The sequence below is a fragment of the Elgaria multicarinata genome, chromosome 8, assembly GCF_023053635.1.
Source record: "Elgaria multicarinata webbii isolate HBS135686 ecotype San Diego chromosome 8, rElgMul1.1.pri, whole genome shotgun sequence".
Classification (NCBI taxonomy): Eukaryota; Metazoa; Chordata; class Lepidosauria; order Squamata; family Anguidae; genus Elgaria; species Elgaria multicarinata.
Genome location: NC_086178.1, coordinates 22,984,265 through 22,996,411, shown reverse-complemented (window position 1 = coordinate 22,996,411; position 12,147 = coordinate 22,984,265). Strand labels below are relative to the sequence as shown.

Sequence of the window (12,147 nt, the reverse complement as noted above, 5' to 3'; positions counted from 1 at the left end):
CAATCACAGTGATTAAAGAAAAGGTATAATACTTTCTCAAAGTAAGAGTATATTCACTAGTACTAATGTGGCTGGTGAACTAAGATTACACCATTTACATTGGAAACATCCCAGTTTCAAGAATCTACATTATGCATAACAGAAAATGGTGAGTAGCTTTACTGAGCGCAGTTTGCAAGAGCATGTTGTGTTATCAAAACTATAGGGTCCGTTTGGATGTTTTTCTATAAAACAAAGTCATTCACTAAAACCAAAGGAAGAACTGGGCTGAAAAGGAGTGCATGCAACCATTATTATTATTATTATTATTATTATTATTATTATTATTCACACAAAGTGCACTCTGAATATGTTTGCATTAACATTCATCATTTAAAATATAAAGTAAATTTATTTCTAGATAATTTTTTTCTAAAGTAAATTTATTCTGTTATTTCCCCACCCTGAAAATTTCCCAAGATGATTATGAGTTTTTGGTAATTCATTGCAAAGATCATCCAAGTTTAGATCATGTCAATATTTGGTAAATTGTTTACAGAATAAGAGGGCATTTCATTTTATATTTGCAAGTTTTTGATTAGTTATGGTGTGCCAAGTAACTGAAATAGCAAACTCCATAGTAGCCAAAGACTATCAGATTAAACGAAGTAGTGATCTCCCCCCAACCCCAGGGGCGTTATCTTGAATTTAAGTCTGAATCCTGAGTGAATGTCAAGATTTGATTCATAGATTTGAAAATAGCAAGTTGACATTATTCCGCACTTGTTAGCAAACTTATCCCAAACTTAAAATAGCTGAGGCAAGCTTTAAACTGAAGTTCTTTTAAAAGTGGATGCTTCTTTCACTGTTACACCCAAAGAGGATAGTTTCAGAATCTGTAAGAGTAAGAATTACTCACTCTCAGGACAGTCCACTCCCTGTGTTTGTGCATGAGCCACTGATCTGGGTGTGCCTCTTGATTGGCAAAAAGCAAGCCCAGAGCAATGACTCAAGCAGAGGTACAACTGGGAGGCCCCCTTGAGAGCAACTAATTCTGCTGTGTCTCTGCAATGGGAGTGACTGCATATCTCAGTTACACTCAATACAAAAACCAGCACAGAATTACCCACCTTCAGCAGAGGTTGATTGGAAAGACCTTAAGCTGCAAGAGTAAATCATGCAGAGATGCACTGGGTTGATATGGATGTGCTACCCATGGCTTACAGGAACCTTGCTGTACGTTAGCTGTATTTCTTGCTGTACAATAGCAGGTCTCCTCATGGCATACTAGTGTGCAATGGCACATTATTTGGAATTACTGGCTTAGGCTGCGTCTATTATTAGCCCTTGTCCAGTTCTATCACATTTTGTTTTATGTCGGCTTGTTTCTCGCTACCTCTCACTCGTTCTTCTGTTCTTGTGCAATATGCACACATGCACAGCAGTGCACAAACAGAGTTGGACTCCTCACCGCTGTGGCGAAGTACTCCACTGGCTACTTGGGACAGCAGGCTAGCATGCTTGTCATTAGTATATCTAGTTTTGACTTGGGGTGCATGCCTACTGTTTGACCCAGCAGACTTAGGCTCTTACTAAGGGAGTAAGTATGGTTACCGTGCCATATCTCTGGCATATCTTGGATATATCCAGAAGAAAATAGCTCATGTAGCTATATCCTGAAGGGTTTAGAAGAAATCTTCCAAATTAAGTCAGCAATCAAGTGCATCCATATTATGGAGTTATTGCAATTAATAAATAGTTCTTAAAAAGGAAAACCATGGAGAAAATCCACCTGCAAAGAAACCACCCAGATTCTGTAAGAGAGAGTCCACATTTTCCTTTAGAATGCTTTAAGTATTGACAGTGTTCAACTGGAAATCTGAACACACGAAATAATATTTACTGTTAAGATGCCTCATTAGCTTTATCATGCAGCTTCCTCTGACATCAGTCGTAACACTCTGCATAGCGGAGTGGTACAAACACCTTCCAATAACTAAAAACAAATTAGAAGATTACTCTATTGTAAATAAAGGCAGAATTTTACCCTTGAGTTCCACGTTGTGTTGCTATGGTACAACGTGTTTTGAGTTCTTGAGTGAAACACCTTTGATTGCAGTGGAGATCGACGTTCCTAGTTTGCAAACAAAAGCCGAATTTGACTGCCAATTTTAAAATACATTCTCTCTCTTTTCTTTTTTTCCCTGAAGGGAAAATTGCTTCAAAGATAATAAATTAATTTGTATTAAGAGAATAAATGATTACAAATTCCCAATACCTAAGTTGCATTAAGTCAAATGTCAACTATTTTCACAATGTTATTACAATAAATGACTGAAGACCATAGGCCACTTGGGTCATCAGTACATCTGAACGAGACTTCAAGAAGCTATAGTTCATTACACATGTATTACCTGTAAATGGGATCCATAAAGAAAGGTGTTGGCCTTGCATGTTGTAAAGAGATGTCTGAGGATTTCCTTGATTCAAGATCGAGATCTCCTTTCTTTCCTCCAAAGATGTGGTTTTTCCGAGGCTCGGTCTGTTTTGTACCACTAGCTCGACTTCTGCTGCCCATACTCAAATCTAGAGGCTGGTCTTGACTGGTCACTGATGGAGCTGCTGGTTTTGAGGTTATAGGAGTAAGTGGTTTCTCCTCCTTACGTTTAGTGGTAAGGTCAAAGGGAGACTCGGAGTTTCCCTTTAAGATCTTCTTTACTTCTCCTGGCGATTGGGGTTCCACTTTCAAAGGTAACGGTCTCAAGTCTCTATCAGGAAATGGGTACATTGACTGAGAGAATGCTGGAAAAAATGGGAGGGGAAACATGGAAGGGTAAGGTAAGGCTCCAACTTTTTTGTCCTGTAGCCCCACAAGTCCTGTCGAACCAAAGTATTTTTCAGCAATAGAGGCAATGGCCTTTATAGAATCATTCACAGCTCCTGACACCGCAGTTTGCTCCTCTAAAGATGGTGAGAAGATGGAATGATTGCTGTATTCTTTCTTATTATTTACGGAAGCCAAATTCTGAAGAGAGTTTACTTTGTCTTTGAACATTTTACCATTTTCTTTACATTTTTCTTTATCACTTTCAATGTCACTTTCCAGATCAGAGCCAGAGGTGGTCTCCAGGTCACTCCCACTGGGGGTACTGACATCATCAAGGTCACTACTCTCTGACTGGTCACTGATCTTTTCATGTGGCCTCTCTTCGGAGGACCTCTCTGGTTGAAGCTCCACTGGCTTATTTTCACTTAGGTTAGGTGGGTGCTTACTTAGTGCCTTCAAAATATCCTGGGTAGCTGGCAGTGCCTGAGGATGTGTCATGAGGGGACTTTGACTTTTGATTGTTTGGTCTGTGCTTGGAAGTCCTTTAACAGGAGAACTAGCAGGTATCAAAGGCGGCCTGTGGTACAAGCCTGAAGGAAACAAGCCAGGGAAGCTAAAAGAAAATCCAGGAGCTGTTGGAAAGGTAAGACCAGCAGGATGCCTATTGGCACCAAAATAGTCAGCAAGGCCCGGATTTGCATGATTCATATTAACCATGGAAGATTTATCCATAGCCGGGGTTCCAGGAAGTGATATGCCTTGGCCAAAAAATCCTCCTGCCGCAAAATGGTTCTTGCCCTCACAAAATCTCCTGTGTTTATTTAAGGAAGACGTAGTGCTGAACATTTGTCCACAGTCTTTGCACTTGATTTGGGTTCTGCAATCAGCATGCATACGCTTATGACGGCAAAGGTTTGAAAACTGAGTATAGGATTTATGGCAGACCTCACCTGTGTGTAAACAACAACAACAACAACAAATCTCAGGATTTATGGTAATTTTTCTCTTCCCCCCCTTCCCCCCCCACCTTTTATCCCAACCCATTTGCTTTAAACTGAGCATCTGAAATGGTTTAAACTTTCATAAAAGTCACTGAGAGCTCAGTCCTAAACCTGTTTACTCAAAAGGAAGACCCAACCAGTTCAATGGGATGCAATTTCAGTTGTTTGTGGTTATGACTGCAACCTTAGGCTGCAATCCTATACATTTCCCCTTAGTAAATCCCACTGAACGTAGAAGGACTTACTTAGGGTGACCATATGAAAAGGAGGACAGGGCTCCTGTATCTTTAACAGTAATATAGAAAAGGGAATTTCAGCAGGTGTCAATTGAAGAGGGTGAAATTCCCTCTTCATCACAACAGTTAAAGCTGCAGAAGCCCTGCCCTCTTTTGTATCTGGCCACTCTACTATAGCTAGTGTAGCTTTAACTGCTGTGATGAAGAGGGAATTTCACCCTCTTCAATTGACACCTGCTGAAATTCCCTTTTCCACTTTACTGTTAAAGTTACAGGAGCCCTGTCCTCCTTTTCATATGGTCACCCTAGACTTACTTCACATTCTGAGTAAACATGTCTAAGGCTGTGCTCTTGGTCAGAGATATAATGGGATGACCGTGAGTGCAGTTAGCATGTTAAAGGGCAGTCCCACACACCAAAACAAAGAATCTAGTTAGACAAATATAATAAGAAGCAGAAGAAAATCCCCACATTGCTTTGCCTTAGAAATCAACAACAGTATATTTTATTTTCCATAACATTTCGATAGCTTTGAGTGCATTGGCCAGGATTACAAAAAACAAACGACAACAAAACCCATGTGCATCCACCTGAAATCTTCATGTCCTAATCACAACTTTTTTTTTAAGGGCACAATTCTATACATCTGAAGACAGAAAAAAAAGTCCTATAACTCCCAGCATAACTGGAAGCTGTAGGACTTTTCCCCCTGACTAAACGTGCACTGCATTGCACCCGTAAAATTGTTGTTGATGGCTGATGATTGAGAAAGGGCACAAAAATGTCAAGTCCACAAGTTGATTCGCTCATACATGGGAGTTTTGGATCATAGTCCCTGCTTTACAATACAATGATATCTAGAGACCTTGAATAAGCCATATTTTCAGAACAGAACACAAGCTTAACCCAAGAAAAACATATGCATGCATGGGTAACCTGACCACATGGTTTGCTCAATTTCTTTTTGCTACATATGCATATGAAGTTGCTCTTTTCTTTGAAAGTCTGCACAGGAGACATCTCAGCTTGAGTGTTCCTGGTATGGACTGTTATTATAGAAGAGCCATGACAGTTATACCAGACCGACCACAGAAATAAGGAGTGATGTTCTACAGATTCATCATGATCAAGAATAATATTTGCTACAGTTCTAATTGCTATAGTTGAAAAAAATTGCTATGGTCACCTGCTAAAACAAATTTAGATCCAGAACATATGGAAATGTGGGCCTTGGCAGGGCCTTGCTAGCACTGATACTTGAGAGTTTTCTTCAAAATCAGCATTTAAGCAATGCAAATGGAGCTTGCAACAACATTTTGGATTCCAGCCAGTTCATTCTATCCCCTCTCCTGAGTTTTTATTTTTTTGGGGGGGGGGGGATTCCCCCAACAATCAGTTGGCATTCTATGGCTGCTATGCACACTTTGGGCTCATTAAGCTGTCTGGGGTTCCCCTGACATGTTAGGATTCCGCCCTTTTCTTTTTGACTTCAGCAAACTTTGTGGATCCCCCCACAAGCCTGACAGGACTCCTGCACCTTTAATTGTTGTATAGCGGAGGGAATTTCAGCAGGAGCAGCAATTAAAGGTGCAGGAGCCATGTCTTCTTTCAACGAATGTTTATTATACAGTCACATACTCGTTTGAGCATCTTCTCTTGCATTTGGCCACTGTAGTGGCTGGTACCAGTTTGGCTACATAAGCAAAAGCATTTAGGCTGCAATCTTACTCACTTACTTGGGAGTAGGTCCCAGTGGGGCATATTTCTTAGTAGACAAAAATAGGATTGCACTGTCATAACCTGGGCAGCAGAAACAGAGGGAGTGACTATCCCTTTGCATTAAAACACAGCTTCCTCCAGCAAAAAAGACTTGAGAAGCTTAACTTTTGCTCAGATTGGGTTATATCACAGATTCTTGCCCTTCATACATCAAAGCCACACAACAATGCACATTGTGAGTTCTGAGACCTTCTTAACAATTATTTTCATGGTTTCAGACAGACTGACATAATTTACAATGGCTCTATTTTAAGCCTGCAAAGGAAACTGAATTGAATGTATCCCATCCTGCACTCTTGGTTCCCATGAACTATAATCACGTCCTCTGACTTCCACTCACACCATTGCTGGTGCTAACCTTCCTGCTCTTATACAGCTTACCCTTGAGAACCTGCCTGCTTGTTGTCTGCCTTAAATGTTTACCCCTGGAGCTATCTGTTCCCATCATAACAACAAAGACATCCATTGTTTGAGAAGGCCCCGATTCCACCTGTCTGGCTCAGATGGGCTGCCTCATATCTATCAGACCACAAGTAGAGTAACAGTTGCAGGGCTGGATGCAAGCCAAAAATATGTACAATTCAGGAAGAATGTTATTGCTGTGTATCAACCGATGTTCCTGCTTGATGCCTTTCATTCATGAGGAATGCTCTAGCTAAAGAATGTTTTGTTAAATCTTATCTGCATAAGAACACTAGCAGGTTTAATTTCATCTTGCTAAATGTGGGATTCCCTCCCCTCCCCTTTATTTGGAGAAAATATAATGAATGTACAGGTCAGAGGAAAATCTCTGGAATTTTGTCTGAATTAAACTGTTGGCTCGATGAATTTAGTTTGGAACATTTATTGCTTTTGAAGCCTGATACACAGTATACTTTATGCAAATAACCTTCCTCTAGCAACAGTAATCTGAACTTCCAAGAACGAAATTGCAATTGATTTTTATGGCACTAATTCAGGCATATAAAAAAGCACAGGTCTGAAAGCACTTGGTGCAGTTCCACGGCTGAAACTAAATAGGCCTTGGCCAAGGTAATACCCAGGTGGGAGTCTTCATGCACATGGCTTTGAGCCTCATGAAAATATGGAGTACTAATAAATAATAGATCCTACATGTGAACAGGAGGACTCCTGCTATATCTAAAGACCCTAAGTTGTTAACTTTCTAATAGATAAAAGGCCAATGTTTATTTACATATAAAGATCCATTAGATGTATACAAATATAAATGACTTTCACGCCTAGTAATGTGAGGCAGACCTGACAGAGTGCAAAAATTTAAAACTAACTGGATAGCAATACTACCTGTACAGATGAATATTTCACAGCAAAGCAAAATCAATTTTTCACTGTTAAAACGTATAGCCTAAATTGTTAATGACTGTAGCCTATTTAGCTTCACACAAGCACACTGATGCAATGGGAGAGAGGGAAAGGATACTCCTTGCCGATTTCCGTAAGTAACTTCCTGTTGTATCACTAGGGTTTCACAAAAGTGCAAAACGTGCACGACAGACCCTCAAATCAGATTGGCTCTGCGCCTGAAACAGAAGTTACATCTAGGGAACACTAGCAAGAGGCAGGACAAAGGAGCAAGTACGCCAGATTGCTATGAAGTATAGCTACTCCTTCTCTCGTCTTGTAGTCAAAGTTGCCTGTCTCAAAACAAAACCACACTGGGTCATATAATCTAGGGCATACAATCACTCAATGGAATGGGGCAGCTTTGTACACAATTTCCTTACATGAATGGAACTATTCCCCCAACGAAAGAGGATGGAGAAGTTTTTACTACCCAATATTGTTACATCCAGAGCAAATCTTTTTATTTAAGTGGTAGGATTCTGCATTTCCATCACCACCCTACTTCTTGGCCGGGTGATCTTGGCTGTGAGTCATCACAGTGCTACTCCTGAATTTATACTATTCCTAAATTTATATTGACAGCATTATAGGATTTGATTTTGATTAGTGAATAATGTAGTTGTGCATAAGGCAGGACTAGGAGCCAACTATATAAAAGCATAAGAGAAGCTTGGCTGGATTAGGCCAGGGTCCACCTAGGCCACTAGCCAATCAGATACCTCAGAAAGCTCACAAGCAAGATGAGATGGTGATGGGCATTCCCTCTTGTTTGCTCCCAATCTCTAGAAATCAGAAGCTCATAACAAAATAAGGAGTAAAGGAAAATAGGAGATGCATTAATTTAAGTTTTTGTGATTTAACAGGCAGTCTTGAAATTGAAATGCCCATGGTGTGAGGCGTGTACATAGACTGAAGGAGCCTCAGAGTTGTCATGTTTGGGGAAGGAGTAGTAGGAAGGTTGCGTAATGGATGGCAGGGTATGGGTGGGTGTGAAGAGCCCTCTAAACCGCCTTCCTAGATTAGCAAAGAAATCCCACTCCAAGTCCACCGTCCCATTGCTATCTCATAGTACTCTAATTTCAACGGTTTGGATCCAGACTTAGTCATACTTAGTGTAGACATATTTGGATCCACCCCAGTAGAAATCTGTCCTTCATAATTAAGCCCATGGAGAGGTTGACCATGATCTACACATTGACATTTCCCCTAGCACTTTAATAAGCCCTTATATTCTACAGTCTTACCTTTACCTTAAGTTTCCAAGCTGGAGTTCTTGCTTCTCCTGTCTCTAGACATTTATCACTGTCTCAACTCCAGTCCTCTTACCACCGTGACCTCTCCCCCACCAGCCTACCTAATACATTTGATCTACCAAGAAATTAGCCAAACGTGAAGCTTGCATATTTTATGCTTATTAAACAAATGACTGTTAAGTGCTATTTTTAATACAACCCTGTCTATTCCAGCATGTGGTTTCTATTTGAGCAAGCTGGAGATTTTATGAAGGCAGTGTGTAATTACCTTTGTGTTGGTGAGCTGGTGTTGGTGAGTTTGCTCCCAAGTCAGGGCGGCATACTGTAACGAGAGACAGTTGCCATAAACAGACCGGGAAGGTACAGCATAGTGTGTGGCCTTTTTGCTGGGAATCAGATATCTCTGCTCTAGGTGACCCTCTACCCCCAGCCACAAGCGCTCAGAAAATCCTACCCTGACATGTGATCTTTAAATTCTTTTGTTCAGCAATTACATGGCAATTATTCATAATTGTCCCATGGTTTTTTTTCTGTCTATCATCCTCTGCATTTGAAAAATCACAGTTGCTCGTTTGCTTACATCAGCAATTGCCAAAGACACTTTAATGAAAAAGCAGAGAAGAAGCATTTTCCATGTGATTTAATTTGAAAAGAATGGCAAATCATCTGAATTTTTTTTTTAAAGGCAAGAAACGGCCATTGGAGCGGTAGAGTATGAATGGTCCCTATATGGCTGGAAGCTATTGTTCACTAATTATTTTCTTTTCACTAATAAAAATAAAAAGACACTCCTGTGATCTCAGGGAAGGGAACACAAACCTTTGAACAACAGTCATAACTGGGTCTAGTTAATTAGGTTTTTGCTAGCTTAAATAAGTCCATGCGCAAATAAATAAAAATATCAACCATTCCAGGAGCAGGCCCACAGCCCTCAGAGGGATTCTTTTAAGCCATTAAAAATCATGTTGATATATTATTGAGACTCAAGGCTCACACAGATTGTTCAACAGCTCCCTTGATGAATGTATGGCGTATGTTCTAGTATAATGAAGAAGTTAATTCAAGAGCTACAGGAAGCTGATCGTTGGTTCTCAAGAGTTCGAACCACAAGTCCCCATGGGCTGATATGAAATTGCAGGTTGGCCCCTCTCTCCATTAAACTGGCTTCCTGTTTGACCCCACACCTTCATGCTGTGTGTATCTGGATTCCGTGGCTCAGCCGTGCAACTCAGCCAGCTTAACATTCTGTTAACTGATCCTGCCTTGGAAGCTGTTCATTACATTCAATCGAAAGACTTGGGTAATAAATAAAACCACAAAATGCTGCTCGGCTTGATGTCAGAACAAGAAGGACAAGGCAGGGATTAGGAAGGATTCACATGACATTAGAAGTGACCTGAACTTCCCCACCGTGAGCTATGGAAGCTCTAGAACAGTGGACGTATCACTTGCCTCACCACTGGACAGATGTTACACTTTAGAAGTTACATTGAGGAAAGTTAGGGGGGAAAACAGATGTGCAAGTCAGTCACACATATTTCTTGTCGTTCCTTTTTATTTGTTATTAGCATTTTTATATATTTGCTAAAATGCCCATCAGTTGAAAACAAAAGGCAGGAAAAACAGTTAAACATTCAAAAGACATAATTTATAAGGCTAAATTAAGATGTCTCTTCACAGCCTTTTTAAAAGCCAAGAGAGCGGGGGTCAACTATAGTTCTTAGGGGAGTGCATTCCACCATTTGGGAGTAACTCAACAGAGAGACTTTTCATGTGTGTTCCACAAATGGGCCTCTGGTGTTCCTAAGAGGGCTTCTCCTGCAGATGTTATAACTGGGGAAGTTCATAAAGAGGCTGGTGGACCCTTAGATAGGCAGGTCTTAAGCCATTTCAGACTTGAAAGGCTAAAACCAAAACCAAGACCCTGAACTGAGCCCAGAAATTAATTGGCAACGAATAAAGTTCTTTCAGAACAGGTGTAATATGGTGCGGCTACCATGCACTGGTTAACAGCATAGCTGCCACATTTTACACCAATGGAAGCTTCTAAACGCTTCTCAGGGGTATCCCTGGGTAGAGCCCATTGCAATAGTCTAAGCGTGATGGGCAACTGTTATCAAGGCAGAAGTTTCTTTCACTCAAGTAAACAAAATATTTACTGCTGTGAAATCACAACACCATCACTTAGTGTTTGTATGGTGCTTTAGAATGATGAAATCACTTTGCATACTTTGTCTCAAATATTTAGACGTCTCAAAAACCAAACCTAGTATCAGCTGATCAAACTTCCTGACATCACCACCCACATGTCACATTTGGCAAAAGGAGGGTTGTTTTAGAATGACCACCTGTAACGGAGAACTTTTAATATTTGTATAGAAGAGGGGATATTTTTGTAGAACAAGGCTGAAAAAAGCTACACATGGCAAAATTCCCTCTCCTATATGAGTGGTGCAGGAGTTCTGTCCTCTAATGCAAGGATGGGGAACTTCCAGTCCATGGGTCAATTTAGTCCACCAGGCCAATCCATCAAGCATGTACGGCCTCCGATGAGAAGGCTCCCCTCCCCAAAGCCCCAACCTGAACAGAGCTAACAACAGGGATTCCCCTTAGCATGCTGTTCGCCCTCCCATTTGGGAGATGGGAGTGCTTCGGAGCGGTTGACTGGTTTGCAACTGGGGAAGAGCTGGATAATCATAACATCTTATGTTAGCTGAACAAACAGTGTTTACTGCTTGAGCAAAAGTTGATCAATGGATCTGTTTATGTATTTATTTACGTCTCAGCTTTCCACCAAAGAAATGACGCTTATGATGGCTAACCATAATAAGAACCAAAATTAAAATTTAGTTCAAACAGCTATTACTGTTTTCTAACTGGCCAGGGAGAGCCCACACATGGGAAAGCTGAATCTCTGGCCAAGACACCAGCTGGAAGAGCTTCAGCCAGCACTTTAGCCAGGGACAAAATGGCGTCAGGGGCATGGCCCTGCCCACCAAAATCAATCAGCCCAAGGAGTGCAGGTAGTGGTGGTATCCAGCTCCCCACCCAAAATTAATTCTCCAACCCTGCTCTAGCGCAATCTAATCAAACTAGGAGGCATTGTTCAATTTGTACAAAAGAGTAATAGGAGGAGCTAGAGATAGATAAATGGACCCCTATATTGTGTGAACAACACACAGCTCAAGAGCAGCAGATACATACACTGAAGACACACACATTCAGAGGGGAACTTTTCCTTCCTGCTTCTCCCTCCAATCAGTTAAATAATACAATTCTCCACAGAAGGAAGCATGGCTACTCCTGCTATGTAGCTCTTGGGGGAGTGCATTCCACCATGGGAGCAGCCATTGCCAGGCTCTGACCACAATTTAAAAGGCAGTGGTGAAGTTACACAACAAAAAACTTCCAGGAAATGTATGGAATTTTGTTGTGTTTTTGTTATGCATTGCCCTGAGAGCAATCGGTGATTAAATTTTTTATTTATTATTTATTTATGTATTTATTACATTTTTATACTGCCCAATAGCCGAAGCTCTTGGTTAATAAATTTTAGGATTTATTTCCCTCAATTCCATGTACAGAAGCTGATAGGACCTTTTTTTATTTATTTATTTAGTGACATTTATATACTGCTAAATATAACAAAATGCTTGGCGGCTAAATCTTACTTCAACACTGATGATGGGATGGGACAAGGTCCTCAA

The 12,147-nt window shown here is 40.7% G+C and overlaps 1 protein-coding gene across 2 annotated transcripts in view; it reads right to left on the bottom strand.

Moving 5' to 3' along the window:
* The window catches only part of MECOM (MDS1 and EVI1 complex locus), an 83,981-nt gene that overhangs the window by 34,756 nt on the left and 37,078 nt on the right, over nt 1-12,147 (bottom strand). Inside the window, exons 6-7 of one of the 2 annotated variants that reach the window (XM_063131999.1) lie at nt 2,394-3,756; nt 2,027-2,113 (exon numbers count right to left, since the gene is read on the bottom strand). In XM_063131999.1, coding sequence (XP_062988069.1) covers nt 2,027-2,113; nt 2,394-3,756 — 1,450 coding nt within the window. The remainder of the gene's footprint in view (nt 1-2,026; nt 2,114-2,393; nt 3,757-12,147) is intronic. The other variant, XM_063132000.1, reaches the window with a different exon arrangement.